General features: G+C 35.7%; 2 protein-coding genes and 1 long non-coding RNA gene across 10 annotated transcripts in view; 1 reads left to right on the top strand and 2 right to left on the bottom strand.

The window, feature by feature from the left end:
* The window catches only part of LOC100331149 (oxysterol-binding protein-related protein 1), a 65,874-nt gene extending 49,552 nt beyond the window's left edge, over positions 1 to 16,322 (top strand). For all 8 annotated transcript variants that reach the window (XM_087240285.1, XM_087240283.1, XM_087240287.1 and 5 more), the window contains 12 exons: positions 1,341 to 1,439; positions 3,604 to 3,679; positions 3,831 to 3,965; positions 5,337 to 5,434; positions 7,191 to 7,373; positions 7,900 to 8,007; positions 9,493 to 9,582; positions 10,094 to 10,214; positions 11,863 to 11,982; positions 12,374 to 12,497; positions 13,964 to 14,054; positions 15,725 to 16,322. In XM_087240285.1, the coding sequence (XP_087096411.1) occupies positions 1,381 to 1,439; positions 3,604 to 3,679; positions 3,831 to 3,965; positions 5,337 to 5,434; positions 7,191 to 7,373; positions 7,900 to 8,007; positions 9,493 to 9,582; positions 10,094 to 10,214; positions 11,863 to 11,982; positions 12,374 to 12,497; positions 13,964 to 14,054; positions 15,725 to 15,827 (1,308 nt within the window). In that variant the 5' untranslated portion in view covers positions 1,341 to 1,380 and the 3' untranslated portion in view covers positions 15,828 to 16,322. The remainder of the gene's footprint in view (positions 1 to 1,340; positions 1,440 to 3,603; positions 3,680 to 3,830; positions 3,966 to 5,336; positions 5,435 to 7,190; positions 7,374 to 7,899; positions 8,008 to 9,492; positions 9,583 to 10,093; positions 10,215 to 11,862; positions 11,983 to 12,373; positions 12,498 to 13,963; positions 14,055 to 15,724) is intronic.
* LOC147846176 (uncharacterized) lies at positions 7,877 to 11,081 on the bottom strand. The gene is made up of 3 exons (XR_015478085.1): positions 9,223 to 11,081; positions 8,266 to 8,518; positions 7,877 to 8,213 (listed from the first exon to the last, which is right to left on the bottom strand). It is a non-coding gene; the product is annotated as an uncharacterized LOC147846176 (long non-coding RNA).
* A 1,143-nt stretch (positions 16,323 to 17,465) lies between the features above and the next one.
* Positions 17,466 to 27,500, bottom strand: part of abcf3 (ATP binding cassette subfamily F member 3) — a 21,660-nt gene continuing 11,625 nt past the window's right edge. The window contains exons 11-21 of the mRNA XM_087240268.1: positions 27,358 to 27,380; positions 27,192 to 27,247; positions 26,533 to 26,733; positions 25,027 to 25,103; positions 24,498 to 24,542; positions 24,282 to 24,414; positions 23,823 to 23,911; positions 22,326 to 22,417; positions 21,893 to 22,025; positions 19,765 to 19,852; positions 17,466 to 17,874 (exon numbers count right to left, since the gene is read on the bottom strand). Coding sequence (XP_087096394.1) covers positions 17,716 to 17,874; positions 19,765 to 19,852; positions 21,893 to 22,025; positions 22,326 to 22,417; positions 23,823 to 23,911; positions 24,282 to 24,414; positions 24,498 to 24,542; positions 25,027 to 25,103; positions 26,533 to 26,733; positions 27,192 to 27,247; positions 27,358 to 27,380 — 1,096 coding nt within the window. The 3' untranslated portion in view covers positions 17,466 to 17,715. The remainder of the gene's footprint in view (positions 17,875 to 19,764; positions 19,853 to 21,892; positions 22,026 to 22,325; positions 22,418 to 23,822; positions 23,912 to 24,281; positions 24,415 to 24,497; positions 24,543 to 25,026; positions 25,104 to 26,532; positions 26,734 to 27,191; positions 27,248 to 27,357; positions 27,381 to 27,500) is intronic.

Genomic DNA, 27,500 nt, shown 5'->3' with positions numbered 1-27,500 from the left:
CTCAGACAGATGTTCAATATGGTGTTGAACTGCAGTAAACACACTTAAAATAGCAGAACAAGCTGAATGCAGAGAAACCTGCAGCATTATAAACCCCAGGATGAGCTGAGAGATTAATAAAGAGGAATTACAAAAGAAATCAGTTCATGTTGTAGGTGCACTTCTAAAAAATGCGGCATCGTTTTAGACCAGCGCTGGGTTGAATATGAAAAAGTCTAACCATGAGCTAAAAAGTGCAGTTTCAGTGTCACTGGAAACAATAACTCACCGTTGGGTTAAAACAACCCAGCATTTGATCATAGCAGACTCTTAGCAGTGGACAGATGTCATCATACCGTAGCGCACAATCTAATACTGTCATAATCTTATAATCCCGTGTGCTTTACTCTGACAGAAATGTGTGGAGCAGATATATATCCGTTACAAATCCATTCGCTGATGTGTGAAAAACGGCATCATTAAAACAGTTCCTGACTGAGTTTCTATAAGTCTACGAGTTGTTATAATTTGTATTTACTGTTGTATGATCTCTTGAATTTTTAGTTGATGTACAGTGTATTTACTAAGTGTAATGTACTGAACATTCTTAATGGAACAAAAACTAAGCTAATACAATATTGACCTGCTTGTTTTTATGTGGTTAATGATTTTAAAAGAAAGCAAAATATTACAATAAAAATAACCTATTTATTAAATCAAATTAACCTATTATTTAAGTAAAAATAACCAATTATTTGGTAGAAAAAAGAATCCAGTTGTGGGGTTAAAAATAATAACCCAATTACATGGGTTAATTTAACCCCTGATGTGTTCTGTCCTATATTTCCCTAGCAGTAGGGTTAAAAACAACCCAATTTGGGTAGTATTTAACCCTGTGTTTTTTAGAGTGCAAAAGCATCACAAGACTATTAATAGCACGGACAAATTATTAACCCTATTATTTACCCGTTTTAATATTTTTTCATTATATTTCACTCTTCTAGAGAAAGTCAATTTGTTTTCAGTCTGACTCGGGGGAAAATATTTAGTTATTTGTATTTTTAGCCTCCTTAAGTCATTATTTTTCGACTGGCAACATAAAACAACAGTTGTCCAATGACTTTAAGCTGAATATTAGTATGTGATATCTAGTTTAATATTACGTGCTGTCATCATGGCACGGATATCAGAAATCAGTTATTAGAAATGAGTTATTATGTTTAGAAATGCATTGTAAAAATCCTCTTTCTGTTAAACAGAAAATATACAGGAGGGCAAATAATGCTCAACCGTATGTGCTGTACAGGTCTAAAATGTTCTTGCTCTCTTAAGTAATGGTGTTTTTGCTGTCCTTTCTCTAGAGGCAGATCAGAAAACAGTGTGGCCCCAGAGGCAGACGTCATGTCAGGGGACAGTAGTCAGGGTGATCGAACCCAGCGCAATGGAGTCAAAAACCACAGGTATATATGTTCACTGTCATGTGACTAAGCTTTCCTCTTGTTTTAAACTTGCGTTCACTCTACTCTCATAACAAACTTATATTTACGCATTATAGCACATTCATATCATTGCTGCTGCTGCTACCAAGATTAAATAATGCTTGTAGGTGTATTTAGGGACATTTACTTTTGAAAATAATAATATAATATATGATATGATATTATACAATACAATGATATGATGCATTATGATATATGATGATATTATGATATTATACGATATTATATATGATATGATGCATTATGATATGATATAATATAGGATACAGTGATATGATGTGTTATGATATGATGTGGTACGATACAATATGAAACAATATGATATGAAACTATACGATATGATACTATGATAGGATAATAAGAGATGATATGATACGATAATGTGATATGATACGATGTAATACTATGGTATAATATGATACAATACGATTTTGATTTAATGGTACGATACGATATGATACATTACAATGCAATATGATACGATGATGTGATGCAATACTATGATATGATGCGATGATATGATACCATATGGTACGATATGGTATGACACTATGATATACAATACGATGATGTGATATATGACACGATACTAAAATATGATATGAAACGTTACAATGATATGATACCATATGATACGATGATATATGATACAATACTATATGATACGATACTATATGATACCATATGATTCTATGATACGATACAATGATATATGATATGATACGAAATGTTATGATGATATGATACCATATGATACGATGATATATGATATGATACGAAATGTTATGATGATATGATACCATATGATACGATGATATATGATATGATATGTTACGATACTATATACCATATAATTTTATGATTTGATATGATGATATATGATATGATAGGAAATGTTACAATGATATGATACCATATGATACGATGATATACGTTACAATACAGTACGATAAGATATGATACGTTGATGTGATGCGATAACATACTATGACATGATGCGATGATATGATACGATATGGTATGATACTATGATGTATGTTACAATGATTTGAAACAACACTATAATATGATACGATACGATGATGTGATATACGATACGATACTATAATATGATATGATGATATATGATACAATACGGTACTATATGATACCATATGATTCTATGATACGATACGATGATATATGATATGTTATGAAATGTTACAATGATATGATACCATATGATACGATAATATATGATGCAATGCGATTTGATACGATACTATAAGATACCATATGATTCTATGTTACGATACAATGATATATGATATGATACGAAATGTTATGATGATATGATACCATATGATATGATGAAAAATGATGCAATGCGATTTGATACGATACTATATGATACCATATGATTCTATGATATGATACGATGATATATGATATGATATATATGATACGAAATGTTACAATGATATGATACCATATGATACCATGACATACGATTCAATATGGTACAATACTATGTGATACCATATGATTCTATGATACAATGATATATGATACGATATTTGAAATGATGCGAAGAAATACGATACAATACGATATGATACGATACTATATGATACCATATAATTCTATGATACGATACAATGATTTATGATATGAAATGTTACAATGATATATACCATATGATTCGATAGTATGTTACATTACGATATGATACAATATTAGACGATACCATATGATTCTAAGATACGATACGATGATGTATGATACGATATATGATATGATACGAAATTTTACAATGATATGATACCATATGATACAATGATACATGATACAATGCAATATGATACAATACTATATGATACCATATGATTCTGTTACGATACGATGATATATGATATGATACGAAATGTTACAATGATATGATACCATATGATACCATGACATACGATTCAATATGGTACAATACTATGTGATACCATATAATTCTGATACAATGATATATGATACGATATATGATATGATACGAAGATATACCATACAATATGATATGATACGATACTATATGATACCATATAATTCTATACTATGATATATGATACAAATTTTTTGTGTTTCTGTCCGGGAACAGGTCGGCTCTTCCGGCTGCCATGTTTTCAAGAAACAACCTCAGTATGTGGAGCGTCCTCAAAAAATGCATTGGGATGGTGAGTCAAAGACAATTCACACACACAATATTAGTGTTTCTTCAACTTCAGGGACTTCAGTGCAGAAATATAACCCTAATCTGAAGACTATATAAATATTTCTTCAGTTTTGTTATTCTGACCAGTTTTTCTCCTCCTCACCTCTTCACAGGAGCTGTCCAAAATCACAATGCCGGTGATTTTTAATGAGCCTCTGAGTTTTCTTCAGAGATTGACTGAGTACATGGAGCACACGTACCTCATTCACAGAGCCAACACTTCCCAAGACTCCATCCACAGAATGAAGGTAAACATATTTTTATATTTTAGGCCATGGAACCCTTTGTGGATAGAAAAATAGAGCAGGAGCTGAAATAAGCAGAGCGTTGGACCTTAAGCAAGGCCTATTAATAAGTGTTTGGTGAAATTGTTGTATGTACAAAGTTTAGCATCAAGATGATACACAGAATTTCGTTTTACTTGCATATTTAATTGAGAGGGAGAATTTTAAATTCCAGCACAAGGAATATTGATTACAGCTTAGTCCTGAATGAATCAATGGGCTTTGCATTTAAATGCCTTTAGCACACATTATGCATTATTGATAAAATGTATTGAAATGATAATTATTTGTAATTTTATGGAAATTTAATACAAATAATTTTAGCTGTGAATAATAATTGCATTGGTGGATTTATCCTCATAACACATACAGGTGCACTTTGACCCACAATCAGTACATGCAGATTTCTTAAATAGTTATTAATAAACTTTTTGAAACTTTCATTCATATGTTTTACAGGTAACCTACAATAAAAAATACTATTTTTATATTTGAAATATTGTTTTAAAAACTGCATATTTTTTATGAATTTAATGAAAATTAGTATAACACTGTCGCAGAAACATAGTGACATTTAAAACAAGTTTAATCATTAAATTAATTTGTTATGGGGTTAACTTGTTAACAAAGGTTCGGCAGCAGGACCACACCTCACTTTGTCTTCTTATCCAATCACCTGCTCCCTAAAACTTATTTAAGGCAGACCAGCCCTCTAGCTCTGTTCTTCTCGTTCTCTCGAACCCTCCCTCCCTCGCTATATTTCCTTGCTTCCCATTAACAATCCTTATAACCCTCTCCTCCCTCCTAGGTTGATTTGGGGGGGCCCAATCACTCTACCAAAATATTACAGTGACAGTACCCCCACCCTGAGTATCTGGGCATGATCGTAGGATGCCCGATCAACCTGCCTACCTGTTCACCGTTCATCTGCTTACTTCCCTTCATCCCACTGTTCCCTTACCATCCCTAAAATAAAGTCTAGCTCAGTGTGACGTGATCCATGCTGGTGAATGTATATTTACTTAAGGCCATTAGTAAGCAATTGCTGATCATATTTAATTCAGTTTACATTTTTTTAAATGTGGTTCTTTTAGATGAAAGTTAAAATAAATAATAAAATCCAAAAATAATTTTAAAGAATATAGAGAAATATGCATTACAAGTGTAAAATTCATTAACAGTCTATTAGCAAAATATGAATGTAGATTGATAATTACTATTCCCAGAGCTTTAAAACTGACGTTCAGATTTGCTGGCTCTGCAGCCATAACAAAACAATATTCCCAGACGTGACTCTTCATGTGTCAGTAATGTGTGTGTGTGTGTGTTTTTTAGTGTGTCGCAGCGTTTGCAGTGTCCGCCGTGGCCTCACAGTGGGAAAGAACTGGAAAACCCTTCAATCCACTGCTGGGAGAAACATACGAGCTCGTCAGGTCAGAGATTCAATCAGATCTTCATCTAGTGACTGGAAATACGTGCACTAGCCTACATTTTTGCAAAATGTAAAATACGTTGCTCCGGGTACATTTCCTTTCAGTTTAAGATGACAAATCCACAAGAGGGCGCTGTTTACGTTTGTGCGAATCTGAAATACATTACGAAAAAAAGTAAACATACAGATATTTTCCAAACACTCTTATGATGGTTTATTACAAGCCAGGCTTATTAGAAGCATGTGCCTTAGCCTATATTTTTTGGTAAAACCTAAAATATGTTGCTCCGGGTGCATGTCATCGCACATTTCAAATAACAAATCCACTAGAGGGCGCTGTCTACATTATTGTGAAACTGAAATGCGTTACTTGGGGTATATTTTATTACACATTTCTAATAACAAATCCTCTAGAGGGCGCTGTCTACATTTTTGTGACTCTATAATACGTTAATTGACGTACGTTTTATTACACATTTCTAATAACAAATCTGCTAGAGGGCGCTGTCTACATTTTTGCAAATCTTAAATATGTTACATGAAGTAAACGTGTAACAGATATTTTTCTAAACACTCATATGATGGTTTATTACAAGCCAGGCTTATTAGAAACTTGTGGCTTAGCCTTTATTTTTTTGGTAAAACTTAAAATATGTTGCTCCGGGTACATGTCATCGCACATTTTTAATGAAAAATCCACTAGAGGGCGCTGTCTACATTATTGCGAAACTGAAATGCGTTACTTGGGGTATATTTTATTACACATTTCTAATAACAAATCCTCTAGAGGGCGCTGTCTACATTTTTGTGACTCTGAAATAAGTTAATTGACGTACGTTTTATTACACATTTCTAATAACAAATCCACTAGAGGGCGCTGTCTACATTTTTGTGACTCTGAAATAAGTTAATTGAAGTACGTTTTATTACACATTTCTAATAACAAATCTGCTAGAGGGCGCTGTCTACATTTTTGAAGCAAACATGTGACAGATATTTTCCGAACACTCATATGATGATGTATGAGGACCCAGGCATATATGCCTCAGCCTCCATTTTTGCGAAACCTGAAATACATTGCTTCGGGTACGTGTTGTGGGATGTTTCAGTTCACAAATCCACTAGAGGGCGCTGTGATGTCTACATACGTGCGAATCTAAAATACGTTACTTAGGGAGTGTTCCGTTGTAAGTTTCAGATGCACGTCCTTCTTGTAGACATTCAGAAGGCGGAGTGTACGGATCAGCTAGCGAAACACTTCGCTAAACTCTTCGCTAAACCCAACCGATAGTGTTTTCAGAAGCAAACAGAAGAGAAAAGTGCACTACCAGCACATAGTTTACCTTGATTTTACATTGCGTTTATTTCCTTTTGCTGAAAGTGTGCTTCACTAGACTCAAACGTCCGAGCGTTCTGCGGCATAAATACAACACCGTATAAAGTGAGCTCATAGCTTATATGCCAGAAAAGTGTCCATACGAAGATAGATAGGGGATGCAAACGTGTTTATTACTAATCATAGACAGTGTTAAGATGTTTAGTGCTGTTTATTTGGTGTTGAGCAAAGAGCTGCATGAAAATAATCCTGTATTTATCAGTAATATATCTCTGTAAATATTATTAGTGTGAAAAACACATGGGATGATGCAGTCATACTGCCCCCTAGTGTTCATTTCACCTTCAAACTGCAGTTAAAAGTGTGTTGAAGTGCGGTTTAAGTACGGGTGGTCCTGAGCGCGGTGTGTTTCCGTCCTCAGAGAGGATCTGGGCTTCAGATGGATCTCCGAGCAGGTCAGTCATCATCCACCCATCAGTGCCTTTCATGCCGAGGGCATAAAGAAGGACTTCATGTTTCACGGCTCCATTTATCCCAAACTCAAGTTCTGGGGAAAGAGTGTAGAAGCTGAACCGCGAGGGATCATCAGCCTGGAGCTGCCCGGGTGAGTCCTGTCCTGTTTGTGCACAAATGTGTGTATATTTAATTGAGGCGTTCCAAATCACATGCTTTTACTAGCCCTCCTGTTCATTTCTTTCTCAAGCATTTCCCAAATGATGTTGAACAGATTCAGGAATTGTTCACAGTGTTTCCTCTAATATTTCTTCTTCTGGAGAAAGTCTTATTTGTTTTAATTCAGCTAGAATAAAAGCAGTTTTAATAGTTTTAAAGCCATTTTAAGGTCAATATTATTCACCCCTTCAGCAATATTAGTGTTGGATTGTCTCCAGAACAAACCACTGTTATACAATGACTTGCCTAATTACCCTAACTTTACCCTAATTACCCTAGTGAAGCCTTTACATGTCACTTTAAGCTAAATACTGGTGTCTTGAAGAATATCTAGTCTAATATTATGTGCTGTCATCATCTATCTGGTGTAAATAGAGTGCTATTGTGCCAGTTAAATGATAATAATTAATAATCATCTACATCATTGACGTGTTTATTGTTCCTGTGTTGTTTCTCAGGCACAGTGAGGCCTACACATGGACAAACCCCACCTGCTGCGTTCATAACATTATCATGGGACAACTGTGGATCGAGCAATACGGAAATGTGGAAATTATTAATCATAAGTAAGAGCAAGTATCAGCCTCTCATTTCATATTAAATGTGTATATACTACGGTAATTTAGAGTAAATACTAAAGTGTTTTTGAAACCCACTGCGCTAAAGTACTTGAATTAATCTGTTGTGGTGATCTACAGTTGCTATAGTAACACGACAACTATAGTAATCAATCTGTTGCGGTGTCTTTACAGTTGCTATGGTAACACAACATCTATAGTAGTTGATCTGTTCTGTTGATTATACAGCTGCTATGGTAACACGACAACTATAGTAATCAATCTGTTGCGGCGTTTTTACAGTTGCTATGGTAACGCAACATCTATAGTAGTTGATCTGTTCTGTTGATTATACAGTTGCTATGGTAACAACAACTATAGTAATCGGTCTGTTGCGGTGATTTTACAGTTGCTATGGTAACACAACAACTCTAGTAATTGATTTGTTGAGTTGATTCTACAGTTGTTATGGCAACACAACATCTACAGTAATTGATCTGTTGTGTTGATTATACAGTTGCTATGGTAACACGACAACTATAGTAATCGATCTGTTGCTGTGTTTTTACAGTTGCTATGGTAACACAACATCTATAGCAGTTGATCTGTTCTGTTGATTATACAGTTGCTATGATAACAACAACTATAGTAATCGGTCTGTTGTGGTGATTTTACAGTTGCTATGGTAACACAACATTTTTAGTAATTGATCTGTTCTGTTAATTATACAGTTGCTATGGTAACACAACATCTACAGTAGTTGATCTGTTGTGTTGGTTATACAGTTGCTATGGTAACACAACATCTATAGTAGTTGATCTGTTGTGGTGATTCTACAGTTGCTATGGTAACACGACAACTATAGTAATCAATCTGTTGCAGTGTTTTTACAGTTGATATGGTAACACAACATCTATAGTAGTTGATCTGTTGTGGTGATTCTACAGTTGCTATGGTAACACGACAACTATAGTAATCAATCTGTTGCAGTGTTTTTACAGTTGATATGGTAACACAACATCTATAGTAGTTGATCTGTTGTGGTGATTCTACAGTTGCTATGGTAACACGACAACTATAGTAATCAATCTGTTGCAGTGTTTTTACAGTTGATATGGTAACACATCTATAGTAGTTGATCTGTTCTGTTGATTCTACAGTTGCTATGGTAACACAACATCTATAGTAGTTGATCTGTTCTGTTGATAGTTGCTATAATTACACAACTATTAATTTAAACAACTGTAGTTTTCTACAACAACAGGGTATAATATACTCCGGTACACCACAGTTTACAGTAAAGTAATACAAAATACAGTACAGTATTTTAGTAGTATATCTATTATTAATGCTACAGTATACTGGAGAATTCATTAGTAAAGAGTTGTAAATACTATAATATATACTCTGTTATACATTGTTCAAACACTGTAATATTTACTATAAATTACTATAGTACTCTTCATGTGGTAAACAGCTGTTGTTTCTCAACAGAACTGGAGAAAGATGCTGTTTGACCTTCAAGTCATGTGGCATCTTTGGAAAAGAGTTGCATAAAGTGGAAGGATACATCCTTGATAAAAGGCATGAAAACACTTCAGAATTCCACATATATACTGTACCTATACCTGTATCTATCTGTCTGTCTGTCTGTCTATCCACAATTAATTCTATTGTTCATAATCAGGCTTGATGTAATCAGTCTGCAGAAACACTTTGATTGACATTCTCCCTTTGTACGTGTCATCAGAGGGGGAAAGCCCCGCCCACTAGTGCCCATATCTCCCTCATTAGCATGTCCAGCAGCCCTGAGTGAGAAGCAGCCGTCTGTCCATTAAACATTAGAGTGTTTGAGCTGCTGAAGATAATGTCAGCATAGACTAAGAGGATTATAGATGAGGAGTTTTAGATGAACAGCGACAGGAGCGACATAGACTGACAGAAGCATCAAGCACACACTCACACTGAAGCACACATGCACACCTGACCAGCACTGATTTCACAGCTAGTGCTGTTTTATATCTGCTACTTTGCTGATGCACAGGCATTAATAGCTCGATTATTAATAACTTGATTATTTTCTTTGTCTGTGCAGTAAGAAGAAGGTGTGTGCGCTCTATGGTAAATGGACCGAGTGTTTGTATTCTGTGGATCCAGCGGCCTTCGAGGCTCACAGAAAATCAGACGTGAAGCGACCAGAGAAGAGCAGCACGCCGGTGACGACCGCTTGCATCGCACTCGATATCACTGATTACATCACACATCGATTCAGGGTCAAAATTATTAGCCCTTCAGTGAAATGTGTAAAGTATTTTCCAAGTGCTGTTTAACAGTTATTTTTACAACATTACTAATTATGATCAGTGGTGTGAAGTAACTAATTTAGAATACTCAAACTACTGTAATTGAGTAGTTTTTCTCAGAAAATTGTAAGAAGTTTTAAAATTGTGTACTTTTACTTTTCCTTGAGTCCATTTTTAGTGCTGTATCGGTACTTTTACTCCACTACTTTCCTTCAACCTGCAGTCACTGCTTTATTTCTTTCTTGTCCTTGGTGATTGGCTAACGTAGAGAAATCAGTCCTGTGATTCCGGTCTAATCAAATCGCACATAGAAAGTAAATCACATGATACTGAACAACATCAACACATGGGCGCTTTATAAATGCAGCAAACCTTTCAGAAGCGTCCAAGAAGATGTTCAAAATCTTTACACACGTTGACGCGCAGTCTTTTAATAGACTGGATGTCACTGATGAGAAAATAGATGTCGACTGAAAAACAACAAAAAAAAAAAAAGGATGTTGCATGATGACTGAAATCACCAAACAGCCTCTTTAAACAATCATTAAATGGAAGGAATGAAAAATGGAAGGAAGGACCGAACGAAGGAAGGACTGAACTAATGAAGGAAGGAGGGACCAAATGAATGAAAGAAGGACTGAACAAACTAAGGAAGGAAGGAACGAACAAAGGACCTAATGAGGGAAGGGACAAAATCGTGAATGAGTGAACAAATGAAGGGAGGAATGAAGGAAGGACCAAAGGAATGAATAAAGGAAGGAAAGAGCAAGGGGCCTAATGAAGAAAGGATGAAAAATAAAAACGAACGAACGAACAAAAGACCAAATGAATGAAGTGAGAATTCAAGGAAGGACTGAACAAACTAAGAAGGGAACGAACAAATTAACAAAGGATCTAATAAAGGGAGGAACAAAAATATGAATGAGCGAACAAATGAAGGGAGGAACGATGGAAGGACCGAATGAAGGAACGAACAAATTAAAGATGAAGGACAGAACAAACAATGGAAGAAAGTTGGATTGAACAAATTAATATAGGAAGATTACTAAGTGCACTACAGAATGTTACGTTTACACAACCCTGCACAAACTGCATGTAAATGCAAAATGACTTAATAAAATGGCGTAATACTCACTACTCATTACTCTTGAGTACTTTTAAAAAGCTCTACTTTTACTCCTACTTTGAGTAATATTTACAACAGATTCTTTTACTCTACTGGCACTACATTTTTGTGCAAGTAATGGTACTTTTACCACTGATTATGATACATACAATGTTTTACTTAGTGCATGTGTTTGGACTGTGGGGGAAACCGGAGCACTCGAAGGAATCCCTAACCAACACGGGGAGAACATGCAAACTCCACACAGACATGCCAACTGTCCCAGACAGGGCTCGAATCAGCGACCTTCTTGCTGTGAGGCGATTGTGCTAATCACTGCGCCACCCATAAATACAATTTAAATGATGTTATTAGTGATCACTAATTTATCATCCACTTGAAGCATCTTACAAACACTTGAGATTATTAATCTGTCTGGTGTGATGTGATGTTCAGAGCAGTCATGTGGAAGAGGAACCGGATGAAATGCCTCCTCCAGAAGCAGAGACGGTGCAGCTCATTCCTGGGAGTGAACTCATCTGGAGGATCTCACCACGGCCAGACAACTCGGGCAAAGTAGGACCAATTCTGATCTCTTATTCTGATCTCGATTCATTATCAGTTTAGCATCATTTTAGGGACACGAGAGGAGCACAAGCAGCCGACAAGAATCAGTTTTATGAATGACACGTTAGAAGAGTAATGCAGTACAGTCACTCATTATTAGGAGACCACAGATATCTGCATGTTTGAGTCATCGATCGATCTGGTTATTCATGTAAATCTGTGTATTTGTGCAGGATTTAGATTAATGTCAGTGATGTTATTGAACAATATGCAAATGTTTGAAGCAACATTCACTCAGAGGTGGTTTCTTACATTTGTTTTAGAGCAGTAAGAACAGTAGCCACAGTAATATGTGCCTCATAATGATCAGTTTGTCTCTCTCTTTCTCTCTCTCTCTCAGTACTACGCTTTTACCACGTTTGCTCTGCAGTTGAATGAGTTGGATGTAGAGATGGAGAAAGTTCTTCCACCTACAGATTGTCGCCTGAGACCTGATATCAGAGCCTTGGAGAACGGCAACATTGGTACATCGTTCTCTTATCGTGTCTCAGAAGGGCATTTAGTAACATTCCGTTTTAATATTGTTAGCATGTTTTACCACATTCCTAGCCTTTAACTACATTGCTGGTATGCTTTAACAAATCGCTATGTTTAGGCACAGGGCTTACATGTATTTAGCATGCTTTTAAACTGCTAGAATGTTTCAGCACAAGGACTAACATGTTTTTATTAACATGTTTTAACACATTGCTAACATGATAGCATATCGTTAGCATGTATTTAACATGTTTTAAAACCTAGAAATGTGTTAAAGCATGCTAAATACATATTAGCACATGACTAACATATATTTAACATGTTTTCACATTGCTAGAATGTTTCAGCACATTGTTATGTTTTAGTACAGGGCTAACGTGGTTTAACACATTCCTAACTTTTAAACATATTGCTAACATATTTTAGCATATCGTTAGCATGTTTTTAACTTGTTTTAAAACCTAGGAATGTGTTAACATGCTGGAAACTTTAAAACAAGCTAAATACATATTAGCACAGGGCTAACATATATTTATCATGTTTTTACATTGCTAGAATGTTTCAGCACATTGACATGTTTTAGTACAGGGCTAACATGTTTAACATGTTTTAACACATTCCTAACTTAAACACATTGATAACATATTTTAGCATGTATTCAACATGTTTTAAAACCTACAAATGTGTTAAAACATGCTAGCAATTTTAAAAGATGCAAAATGCATAGCACATGGCTAACATATAATTAGCATGTTTTTATGTTGCTAGAATGTTTCAGCACATTGTTATGTTTTAGTTCAGGGCAATCAAGGTTTAACATTCCTAACTTTTAAACATATTGCTAACATATTTTAGCATGTTGTTAGCATGTATTTAATATGTTTTAAAACATAGGAATGTGTTAACACATGATAGCAATTTTAAAACATACTGAATACATGTTAGCACATGGCTAACACATATTTAGCATGTTTTTTACACCACTAGAAGGTTTCAGCACATTGTCATGTTAATAAAAACATGTTCGTCCTTTACGAAAACATGTTTAAACACATTCCTAACTTTTAAACCCATTGCTAACATATTTTACTATATTGTTAGCATGTATTTAACATGTTTTAAAACCTAGGAATGTGCTAAAACATGCTAGCAATTTTAAAACATGTTCTAAATACATATTAGCACATGGCTAATATACTTAACATGTTTTTTTATTGATAGATTGATTCAGCACATAGCCATGTTTTAATACACTGCTAACATGTTTTAAAACATTCTTGGCTTTTTAACACATTGTTAGACAGTTTAAGTACTAATTATCACTAATAACTAGCATCGTATAACCTGCCTACTCTGCAAAATCCTACATGTTATCCCAACATTATGTTAACTTAATTGTTTTTACAAATGTGTAGTGATTGTTGGGGATTCTGCATTGCTCCTCTTTCTTCAGATGTTGCCAGTGCAGAGAAAAACAGACTGGAGGAAAAACAACGAACAGCGCGAAAAGATCGCTCCAAATCCAACGAGGAATGGAAAATAAGGTTTGACGTGTTCATTAATACGCTACGAGAAAGCAAGAATCTGACTGATTTAGTTCTTATAAAGACAAAACTGAATATGCTAGCATTCATGACTGTTATAATGTTTTAACACGATGCTACATTAACACATGGCTAACATGTATTTAGCACATTGCTAACATGTTTTTAACACATTCCTAGCTTTTTAACAAGTTTATTTGAATGTTTCAGCCCATTATGTTTTAGCACGTTAAACAAGTATTTGGCATGTTTTAGCATATACTAGCCATGTGTGACAACAGCAACGTTTTAAATTTGTTGGCATGTTTTAACACATGGTAAACAGATATTTAAAATGTTTCTTGCTATTTTATTAGATTGTTTTACTTTGAACAAAATAAAAATAAATTGCTATCATGTTTTAACACATTCCTAGCTTTTTACCACGTTGTGTTTTAGTACATGGTTAACGTGCATTTAGCATGTTTTTACATTTATAGAATGATTCAGCACAAAGCCATGTTTTCATACATAGCTAATGTTTAGCAATATGTTAAAAATGTAGATATATGTTAAAACATGCGTATAAGCTGTGTACAAAAACATGGCTTTGCCAATTATGTTTTAACACGGTTAAAATGCATTATGTTGCTAAAATGTTTAAGCACATTGCTGTTTTAGTTTACAGCTAACATGTTTTAGCAAGTTGTAATACATTCTAAGCTTTTTAACACATTTCTGTTTTTGCACATTCCTAACATGTTTAGCATCTTATAAATTTGCTGGCATGACATAACATGCGCTGTTTTATGACATGGCTAATGTATTTAACATGTTGTTACATTGCTAGAACGTTTAGCACATTGCCATGTTTTAGTATGCCGTCAACATGTTTTTACCATGTTTTAACAAATTTAACAGATATTTAGCATGCTATAGCAAATGACTATGTTTTGCCCCATGGCTAATGTGTTTAACATGTTTTAAATTTTCTGCCATGTTTTACCACATTTGTTATGTTTTAGCACATGGCTAACATATAATTAGCATGCTTTATATTGCTAGAACGTTTGAGCACAATGCCATGCTTTAGTACACAGTTAACATGTTTTACCACTTTCTTAGCGTTTTAACACAATGTTATGTTTTTAGCACATGGTTAACCGGTATTTAGCATGCTATAGTAAATCATGTTTTAGCATATGGCTAATGTATAATTAGCATGGTTTATATTTGTAAGAACGTTTGAGCACATTGATGTTTTTTGTAGATTTTTAGCAAATTTCTAGTTTTTTTTTTTTAAAGACACTGCTAGAATGTTTTAGCATGTTGCATGGTTAGCATGTATTTAGCATGCTACAGCAAGTTACTATGTTTTACCCCATGGCTAACGTGTTTAGCATGTTTTACATAGAAGATTTAAGTACTTTGCCATGTGTCACACAGCTAACATGTTTCAACACATTCCTAGCTTGTTAACACATTGCTAACACGTTTTAGCATATTGCTAACATGTTCCTATCAGCGTTTAAGGCTTTGCCAGTTTAAGACTGTTAATCTAACATCTCTAATGTTTTTGTGTTGCTCAGGAATTTTTTTTTAAAGAAACAGTTCTGTCAGCCTGTGTTTCTGTATAGAAACAGTAGTGAGGTTTATCAAGCACTGATTTGCATGTTAATGTTGACCTGCAGGTGGTTTCATCAGGGCTCGAACCCTCACACCGGAGCTCCAGACTGGCTCTACAATGACAACTACTGGAGCAGGAACTACTCGCAACTGCCCGACATTTACTGACCACTAATGAGGGAACGAGCTGGTTTAATAGCGTAATAATATAATAACGCCATGCATCGGACGACATTCGAGTTAATAAAATTTCCAATACGCTGCTGAACTGTGATCATGAGGACAGAGAATGATTTAAATAGATTTTAGTTTATAGGGGGAGAGAATGACTTATATAATGGATGAAACGACTATTCTGAACATGAATGATGTAAACTTTTAATCGTGACTCTTTAAATAGGTTGAACTTGAATAATGAAATGTTTTGGAAGGACTCAGCATCCGCCTGTGTTTGATGGATGCTCCTCTTGCATTTATATTATCAAGTTCAGTAGTTTTGACATCAGATTTGTTGAATTATTTTTAGTCTGAATATGAAAATGGGCCCTTTGTTTTTTGTTTATATTGCGTTAAACTTCTGTTGTGCACGGAAAATGTCATATTACACACGTTATTTAATCCATCTAATACTTTTTATTGTTGCTAAATAAAATCATTATGAAACTTTGTGTGTGTGTGTGTGTGTGTCACTTTATCAGGCACACCTTACTAGCACTGGCTTGGACCCCTTTTGCCTTCGAAACTGCCTTAATCCTTCATGGCGTAGATTCAACAAGCTACTGGAAATATTCCTCAGAGATTTTGCTCCATATTGTCATGATAGCATCACACAGTTGCTGCAGATTTGTCGGCTGCACATCCATGATGCCAATCTCCCGTTCCACCACATCCCAAAGCTGCTCTATTGGATTGAGATCTGGTGACTGTGGAGGCCATTTACTCAGGTTCTCTGTGGGTAGGCTGTGGCGTTGATGCTCAATTGGTACTAATGGACCCAAAAGTGTGCCAAGAAAATCTCCCCCACACCATCATCACCAGCCTGAACCGCTGATACAAGGCAGGATGATCCATGCTTTCATGTTGTTGAGGCCAAATTCTGACCCGACCATGCGACAGCAGAAATGGAGACTCAGAGCAGCAACGTTTCTCCAATCTTCTATTGTCCAGTTTTGGTGAGTCTGTGTGAATTGTAGCCTCAGTTTCCTGTTCTTAGCTGACAGGAGCGGCACCCGGTGTGCTCTTCTGCTGCTGTAGCCCATCCGCCTCAAGGTTGGACGTGTTGTGTGTTCAGAGATGCTCTTCTGCAGAGCTCGGTTGTAGCGAGTGCTTATTTGAGTTACTGTTGCCTTTCTATCAGCTGGAACCAGTCTGGCCATTCTCCTCTGACCTCCGGCATCATCAACAAGGCATTTGCGCCCACAGAACTGCCGCTCACTGGATATTTCCTCTTTGTCGGAGCATTCTCTGTAAACCCTAGAGATGGTTGTGCGTGAAAATCCCAGTAGATCAGCAGTTTCTGAAATACTCAGAGCAGCCCGTCTGGCAGCAACAACCATGCCACGCTCAAAGTCTCTTAAATCCCCTTTCTTCCTCATTCTGATGCTCACTTTGAACTGCAGCAGATCCTCTTGACCATGTCTACATGCCTAAATGCAGTGAGTTGCTGCCATGTGATTGGCTGATTAGAAATTTGCATTAATGAGCAGTTGGACAGGCGTACCTAATAAAGTGGCCGGTGAGTGTAATTCACCCCTGTATCCTATAAAATCATTAATGTTAATAACCAGACACACAATATTAAAGAGATGTTGGACAGTTATTATTTTATTACCGTATTGTGTGGTTTTTAAAAGCGGTGTGGGGTATAACATCTGTTGTGCATATGTCCGTTTCACCTTCATCTTTTAATATGTCGATCTACACAGAAGTTCAGCAAGCGTCCGGTCCTGAACCCGCATGATTTTTTTGGGGGGGGATGAACTCCAGCAGTAAAGCCTCCGGGATTTGGGACGCTCTCCTCAATGGCAGTTTCGGGGTGTTTTCTGTAGCGACTCCATCACAAGTATCCCTCTTTGCGAAACTGTTCCTGCAAGATATCTCTATACTCATCGAAACCTCCGTCTATACGGTGGACCCGACCAGCTTCACACACCCACAGCTCTTTACAGACCATCCGGATGAGGCGCTCGTCGTGGGACACCAGAACCACACCACCCTACACACACACACATATATCAAACACTTTATACTCACTGCACACTATAAACTTCATTCATGTTCACACAGACAGCTGATGTCAGAGTTAACAGAGAGCACATTTCTAATCATAATAGTGTTAATAACTCATCTCTAATAACTGATTTATTTTCTCTTTGTCATGATGACAGCACAAAATATTATACCAGATGTTCTTCAAGACACTTCTGTACAGCTTAAAGTGACATGTAAAGGCTTCACTAGGGTAATTAGGGTAAAGTTAGAGTAATCAGGCAAGTTATTGTATAATGATTGTTTGTTCTGGAGACAATCCAACACTAATATTGCTCAATGGGGCGAATAATATTGACCTTAAAATGGGTTTAAAACAATTAAAAACTGCTTTTACTCTAGCCGAAATAAAAGAAATAAGACTTTCTCCAGAAGAAGAAATATTATAGGAAATACTGTGAAAAATTCCTGAATCTGTTCAACATCATTAGGGAAATATTTGAGATTTAAATATTCAAATAATTCAGACTTTAACTTTATATACACTATAACTGCAAGTTTACTAAAAGCTATTAATACTAGTTAATTAGTTATTAGTAACTAACAGTTATGATAACAAACAACCTTTTTATTGTTGAGGCACGCCTCCCACCAGTGCCGATATACAGCCATATCGCACTGCTACGAGTGTGATATTGCTCATATATAGCGGGCAATATATAGCGTGTGTGTATATATGTGTGTGTGTATGTATATATATATATATATATATATATATATATATATATATATATATACACACACATACACACACATATATATACACACACGCATATATACAGTTGAATTATTAGCCCCCCCTTTAAATTTTTTGCTCTTTTTTTATATATTTCCTAAATGATGTTGTGCAGATTCACAGTATGTCTGATAATATTTGTTTTTCTGGAGAAAGTCTTATTTGTTTTATTTCGGCTAGAATGAAAGCAGTTCTTAATTTTTTTAAAAATATTTTAGGGACAAAATTATTAGCCCCTTTAAGCTATTTTTTCCCGATAGTCTCCAGAACAAACCATCAATATACAATTACTTGACTAATTATCCTAACCTGCCTAATTAACCTAGTGAAGCCTTTAAATGTCACTTTAAGCTGAACACTAGTGTCTTGAAGAATATCTAGTCTAAGATTATTTACTGTCATCATGGCAAAGATAAAATAAATCAGTTATTAGAAATGAGTTATTAAAACTATTATGATTAGAAATGTGCTGAAGAAATCTCTCCATTAAACAGAAATTGAGGAAAAATTAAGGAAAATTTAAATATATATATATATATATAAATAAGCTGAGTCCGAGAGTTTTATTTATTTGATAGTTTATTTTACATTTATTGTTTGTAAAGGCTAAATACAAAGTTAAAATTGCCTTTTTTTGTACTGTTTTTATATATATAAAAAAAAAAACAAGTTATAAGAGCCTGGAGGTATTATAGACTTTGCAAATTCAGATTGCAGGCATTTGTAGCTACACACATCTATTGTGTGCATTCTTAGCAGTTTTTTTCTTGTCTTTTTAATATTTTCCATATCGATATCAGAATCTTATCGACCGAAATTAAGAAATATATTGTGATATAATTTTTTGCCATATCGTCCAGCTCTAACTGAAATATTCCATACAAAGTGTGAAGCAGACCGGTTAGTTTTACCTGCATAAATCGCAGTGCGCTTGCACTGGAAACAACCCTAAGCTTATTGGCATTGTGTCAAAGGCGCGCGCTTAGCACAATAATGATGTGGCATTTTAATAAAACTATAGCTACCGCACATCATTATTCACAAAACTTTTGATCTTACCACTAATAGTTCTGCTAGACAGCAGGAACGGTTGTGTTTTACCTTGAACTTGTTGAGTGCTTTTGCCAAGGCCTCGATGGTCTCCATGTCCAGATGATTGGTCGGTTCATCCAGAATGTAGAAGTTGGGGCTAGAAATGAGACGAAAGCGAGGATGTAAATGTGACTTATATGACGGTTTAATTAGATGTGCATTAGACTGAGCGAATGGTTGTGGCTATTGTACTCTGTAGCTAAATTCTTCATATTTACCATTTTAAATAGTTTATATTTGTTCTTATTTTGTTTGTTTGACTTTATTAATCCCCAAAGGGAAATTCCCATGTCACAGCGGAGCTCTCTACACTAAAAATAGATAAATAAGTTACACATATGTTGAAAATAGCGCTGTCAAAATTAGTGCGTTAACGCATGCGATTAATTTTAAATAATTAACGCGTTAAAAAAAATTAACGCAATTAACGCAGTTCAGGTTTTTTTACTTCCTGTTGTGGTAGACGCGTGTTCAACATGCAATAAATGTGGATAAGACCAAGAAAGCACTTTTTGGAGGCAAGTTCCAGTATAAAACAATTAGTTGCATCACAAGCTCTCCAGAGTTTCATGCAATTTCGGGTGTTTCATTTTTAACATTCGACATCTGTTGTAAGTTGATACCGCATGGCGAACAGAAAGAAAATCCTCCGCATTTCGTGACTCGGTGTTCCTTTAAGGTAAGGTTCCTTTTAAGGCTACAGGGTAGAATTTTAATAAGAGTATTATCTTAATCATATTAAAATCGGAGTATTGGTGTCTTATGTAAATGTACTCAAAACGTCTCTGGTGAAGTCGCGAGCTGTCAAAGACAGGGCATTACTCTGCCTTTCAGCATGAGCCCTCCAAGTTTAGCGTGTTTCCTCATTAAACGCAATGAAAGTGTATGCTTCGCGTTGTTGTGTCAGAATCCTTGTGAAATACAGTAATACTTTAGGACGCTTAGTTTAAGCAAATTTAATGAACGTGATCATGCGTGTTGAATCTGAGGGGAGAAGCTCCAGTATGAAAGGCCGTTGGGGCCAAAACGTCTGCAGCGCGTTGTGTGTGTTGTGTCTGTGTGTGTGTCTGTGTGTGTGTCTGTGTCAGGGGTGGAGTGAGCGACGTATCTGAGTAGGGGCGAGAGGGGTGTGCAATGTATTTAATGACCGGGTTGCGAGAAATTATCATTCATTTGCGGGCATTCGGGATACTCCTAGTCTTAGCAACTGGATGAATGTAAAGGAGGATTAAGCAAAATTGTTTCTACTCTATAATTAATGTTCTTAACTCACAGCAATAAAACTTTACAGTGAGTGCAACAGTTTGTATTCTATAGTTTATTATTATAATTTTTCATTTTCCATATCTGCAATTCCTGTATTTTGGCATTTTTTTGCAGTCCACTTAGTTTCCAACATGGAAATCAGTGTTTTCTTTATTGGCATTGATTGTTCTGATATTTAAATGTCATTAACATGCCTGTGTTTTAATTTCTGTAATAAATATGGCTGTCACGCCAGGATCTTGATGGTTTATTGTGGGTATGTTGTTTACATGAAGAAATCTGTGTTACAAGTTAAACAAAAATTCTATTAAACAATTATATTTTGAATTTTATTTCTAATAAACAATTATATTTTGAATTTTATTTCTAATAAACAATTATATTTTGAATTTTAATTCTAATAAACAATTATATTTTGAATTTTAATTCTAATAAACAATTATATTTTGAATTTTAATTCTAATAAACAATTATATTTTGAATTTTAATTCTAATAAACAATTATATTTTGAATTTTAATTCTAATAAACAATTATATTTTGAATTTTAATTCTAATAAACAATTATATTTTGAATTTTAATTCTAATAAACAATTATATTTTGAATTTTATTTCTAATAAACAATTATATTTTGAATTTTAATATTTTTTGTCTTGCGTTTACATTAATTTTACATTTAAATAGCCAAAATTACAAGTTTAAGTATTTTAAATGCGATTAATCGCGATAATTTTTTTTAAAAAGGTGCGATTAATTAGTTCATTTTTTTTAATCGATTGACAGCACTAATATAAAACAATAATAAAATTACATTACATTTGTACCATACAGGTAAGTGTATAAACCCTGCTGTTTACATGTGTGTATTACCAGGGCATGGTCATCTGAGCGAAAGCCACGCGGCTCTTCTGTCCTCCTGATAAACTGGCCACCGGCCGCGTGGCTAATTCTCCAGTGATGCCGTATCTGCCCAGCTGATGGCGATACTCCTCCTCCGTCTCACCTGAACACACACAAGTACATAAACACACACAAACGCACATGCACTAAAAACATTCAAGTAGGATGTACTGGATGAAACTATATTAATAATAATGATACCCCAAATTTCTCCTGGTTTGTCTTTGGGGTGAACTGTCACTTATAAATAGTGTTGACTTGAGTATTAAAGACTTCTGAGTGTGTATGGTCTGAATGACTGTGATGTCCTCTGATATCCTCATTAATAAACACTGGAGCATCAGAAGTCTCTCAGCAGGACTTGTGCATTTACTAATGATGATGATCTGTGAGGAGACAGTACCTGGAAATCTCTTGAGCAGCAGCTCTATGGAGCAGACGTTCAGGTCCAGCTGATCCACGTGATGCTGGCTGAAATAACCGATCTTCAGCTTTCTGTGGGAGACGACACAGGAGAGAGTCTGCTTGTGTTTAAATGTGCATTTTTTATGCCTAGTAATCTCAACGGAAACATGAAGAGAGGGTGGGATATAGCCCCTCCCCTTTTTTAAAACAACCAATAGCGTTTAGTTTTGCTCACAGCTCTGCCAGTGAGAGTGGTTGAGCTCAAGCACATCAAATAAAAAGAAATTAAAAGAAGGGGCGGGGCACATCAGAGGCTAGAGAGCGTTTGATTGGTCAGAGGATTTGATGAGAAACTGAATAATGAGGTGACGGCAAAATAAATGTTGATCTATTTAGGTTCCATTGTGTTGAACTATTCATCCATCCATATTTCTGTTGACCTATATATTCATCCATCCTTCTGTTGACATCCATCCATCCATCCATATTTCTGTTGACCTATCTATTCATTCATCCATCCATCCATCCATCCATATTTCTGTTGACCTATATATTCATCCATCCTTCTGTTGACATCCATCCATCCATCCATATTTGTTGACCTATCTATTCATTCATCCATTCATTCATCCATCCATCATTCTGTTGACATCCATCCATCCATATTTATGTTGACCTATCGATTTATCCATCCATCCACCATTCATCCATTTATCTATCCATCCATCCCTCCTTCTATTTTATTTCTGTTGACCTATCTATCCATCCATCCACCCATCCATCTATCCTTATTTCTGTTGAGCTATCTTCCATCATCCATCCATTTTTATTTCTGCTGATCTATCTATAAATCCACCCATCTTAATTTCTGTTAACTTTTCCATCCATCCATTCATTTATCTATCTATTTTTATTTCTGTTGACCTATCCATCCATCCACCCACCCACACACCTATCCATACATCCATCCATCCACCCACACACCTATCCATACATCCACCCATCCACCCACCCACACACCTATCCATACATCCACCCATCCATCCATCCACCCACCCATCCATCCATCCATCCACCCACCCACACACCTATCCATACATCCATACATCCATCCATCCATCCCTGTTGACCTATCCATCCATCCATTCATTTTTATTTCAGCTAATCTATCTATCAATCCATCCATCCATCTTTATGTCTGCTGACCCATCTATACATTCATTCATCCATTTATTAATCCTTTTTCAAACTAAAACTAAAAGAAACTATTTCCAAGAGGCCAAAGTTTGTCTGCTCCAAGTATATTTATATATATATAATGAAAACACTGAGATTGTGATACTACAAATAATAAAAACAATCTTAACCCCATTGGTTGGAATATTTCTAGAAGTTTCCTTTATCAATATTAGGGGTAATTTTATGGAGTTTGTTTCACAACAATGTGTGAGTCTACAGACAGACAGAGTTTAGTGTGTGTGTGTGTGATGTTTACCTGTGTGCATGTCTGGCTCCACCGAGGGGCGTCAGTTCTCCCATCAGCAGCTTCAGTAGAGTGGATTTACCAGCTCCATTCTCACCAACCTACAACCACACGCAAATATTTCCCAAATGATGTCGAACAGATTCAGGAATTGTTCACAGTATTTGCTCTAATATTTGTTCTTCTGGAAAAAGTCTGATTTGTTTTATTTCGGCTAGAATTTTAATTGTTTTAAATCCATTTTAAGCTCAATATTATTCGCCCCTTCAGCAATATTAGTGTTGGATTGTCTCCAGAATAAACCACTGTTATACAATGACTTGCCTAATTACCCTAACTTTACCCTAATTACCCTAGTGAAGCCTTTACATGTCACTTTAAGCTGAATACTAGTGTCTTGAAGAATATTTAGTACAGATTTTAAGCAGCAGATTCCTCAGTGTATTCAGATCATCTACAGCAAACACTCACAATGCAAATGCGTGACTCCAGATCAGCGGAGATGCAGAGTCCGCTGAAGAGCCGCTGCTCAGGCGAATATCCGAACTCCACCTCATCCAGCTGCAGGATTGGCGGAGACAACTTCTCAAAGTTATCCGGAAAACTGGCGGAAAAGCAGAAGAAACAAACATGAGTCTGACAGGCAGGAATCTGATCCACAGACACAGAGAATGGAGAGAAACTGACCGTAAGGCGACTTCAGACTCCTTGACCATAGGCTTGAGTTCAGGCCTGCGAGACATTCAGAGCGACAGTTTAATATGTACAGTTGAAGTCAAACTGACTCGCCCTCCTGTCAATTGTTTTACTTTTTTTTTTTATATTTCCCAAATGATGTTGAACAGATCCAGGAATTTTTCACAGTATTTCCTATAATATTTCTTCTTCTGGAGAAAGTCTTGTTTGTTTTATTTCTGCTAGAATAAAAGCAGTTCTTAATTGTTTTAAAGCCATTTTAAGGTCAATATTATTAGCCCCCTTAAGCTACATAGGTTTTGGATTGTCTCCAGAACAAACCACTGTTATACAATGACTTGCCTAATTACCCTAACTTTACCCTAATTACCCTAGTGAAGCCTTTACATGTCACTTTAAGCTGAATACTAGTGTCTTGAAGAATATCTAGTCTAATATTATGTGCTGTCATCATGACAAAGAGAAATAAATCAGTTATTAGAGATGAATTATTGGGGAAAATATAGATGTAAAAGCTCACAGTTTCTCCAGCAGCTTGAGTTTGCTCTGCACTTGAGCGGCTCTGTTGGCGTTATATCTGAAGCGGTCGATGAACACCTGAAAACAACATTAACACAAGCCATTTCATTTTACATTTCAGTTAATATGTAGTTAATATTGTGACATCAATGGGAAAAAACCCACATCAATCAAGCACCAGCGGGAATCTTTTTTGTTAATGAATTAATTAATAAACTTTTATTTTGATATTATGCTGTATTATGCTGAGTTACAATAATCAGAATAGTCATTCGTAATGATGTTATGCTTCTAACAAAATAAACCATTTCAAAAGTTTGTAATTAATAATAATAATAATAATAATAATAATAATAATAATAAAACTTAGTGCTGGCCAAAGATTAATCAGATCCAAATGAAAAGGTTTTTTTTGACATAATTTATGTGTATCTATATACACTCACCGGCCACTTTATTAGGTACACCTTACTAGTACCAAGTTGGACCACTTTTGCCTTCAGAACTGCCTTAATCCTTCATGACGTAGAGTTAACAAGCCACTGTAAATATTCCTCAGAGATTTTGCTCCATATTGTCATGATAGCATCACACAGTTGCTGCAGATTTGTCGGCTGCACATCCATGATGCCAATCTCCCGTTCCACCACATCCCAAAGGTGCAAAATCATTTACCTGAAGGTTGAAACCACCTTTCTTTCCCATGCTGATGCTTGTTTTGAACTGCAGCAGATTGTCTTGACCATGTCTACTTGCCTAACGGCATTGAGTTGCTGCCATGTGATTGGCTGATGAGAAATTTTGCATTAACAAGCAATTAGACAGGTGTACCTAATAAAGTGGCCGGTGAGTGTATACACAGAAACAAAACCATTTTGATACATTTTTTTTGTAAATGTAATTTGTATCATTATATATATATATATATACACACAGAAAACACACACTAGTGTCAAAATACTCTTTTCTAACTCAGGGCTTCTGGTAGTACCCAGAATAGCAAAGTCCACTAAAGGAGGTTGAGTGTTTTCATATATGGCTCCTAAACTCTATAATAGCCTTCCTGATAATGTCTGAGGCTCAGACGCACTCTCTCACTTCAAAACTACATTAAAGACCTCTCTTAGTAAAGCATTCACTCACGCAACCAACTGTAGGACACACTCTTCCTCTCTTAATACACCAGGCACTTTGTTAGAAATACTTCAATATTTTATATGTTTGTATAGCTAAGCTTTTTTAGCCATTACAAAAAACATATAGATTTAATATTTACATTTTTATAATTATGTAATAATTTATCCATTAAATAAAAAAACAATAACTATAAATTTATTTATTTAATAAAAAAAATTCCACAAAAAGCATAGAGCCACGCTTAAACCCATTGTAGTCTAATGTGTTACTTTAGTGATGAGTAAATGCACTTATTAAAGCATCAAAAACTTGTTTTGTCTCTACTGTTATTTAACTCGTCCTGTAAGCAGTGGTGCTGATGCTGCGGTACCTGTATGTGTTCTCTGTACTGCAGCTGAGCCTCATATTCCCTCTGCTGGTTCTTCAGCCGGTCTTCTTTGGTCTTAATGAAGTTCTCGTAATCTCCGCGATAACTCTCCAGCCGCTGCGAGTGCAGGTGAATGACGTCTGTGACCACCGCGTTCAAGAAGTTACGATCGTGAGAAACCACCAGAATGGTGGACTGCCATGTCTGCGCTCACAGAAACACACAGAAACTCAATTGTACGTCGCTTTGGACAAAAGCTAAATGACTAAACCAGGGGTGTCCAAACTCAGTTCTGGAGGGCGGGTGTCCTGCATATTTTAGCTCCAACCCCAATTAAACATCTGAACCAGCTGATCAAGCTCTTTCTAGGTAGACTAGAAACTTTATGAAGGTGTGTTAAAGGAAGTTGGTGCTAGACTGTGCAGGACACCGGCCCTCCAGGACTGAGTTTGGACACCGCTGGACTAAACGTAAACACACACACATACACACACACTGAGGCTGCATTTACACTGCATTTCCATATATATATAGAGAGAGAGACACACACAGAGAGAAAGTGCTAAATAATCGTGTAGTTTATTACCAATATATTAGTCCTACATTATTATTATTTTCATCTATTAAAGTGGTCCACTGAACTGTCTGTTAAAAGCACTTACCTGTAAGTAGTTTTCCAGCCACAGAATGGCTCTCACGTCCAACATGTTAGTGGGCTCTGTAGAGCAGAGAATAATAATGATAAATATAGGCGTTATTATGTCATTATATTAACATTTAACAACGAATATAAACACAACAAGCATAATGGATATATGCTTTACTCACCATCAAGTAACAAAAGATCAGGCCTAAAATAAAGACAATCAGGAAAACAATTACTGTATCAGCATTAAACTAGTTGACTTTTTCATTATAAAATACTTTAGTTAAAATATTAAACAGTTCAAAGTGTCCGTACGATTTTTTAA

This window comes from Danio rerio, chromosome 2 (genome assembly GCF_052040795.2).
Source record: "Danio rerio strain M-AB ecotype USA chromosome 2, GRCz13ab, whole genome shotgun sequence".
Lineage (NCBI taxonomy): Eukaryota > Metazoa > Chordata > Actinopteri > Cypriniformes > Danionidae > Danio > Danio rerio.
The sequence above is the reverse complement of the archived record's forward strand: the minus strand, read 5'-3'. Positions and strand labels throughout refer to the sequence as shown.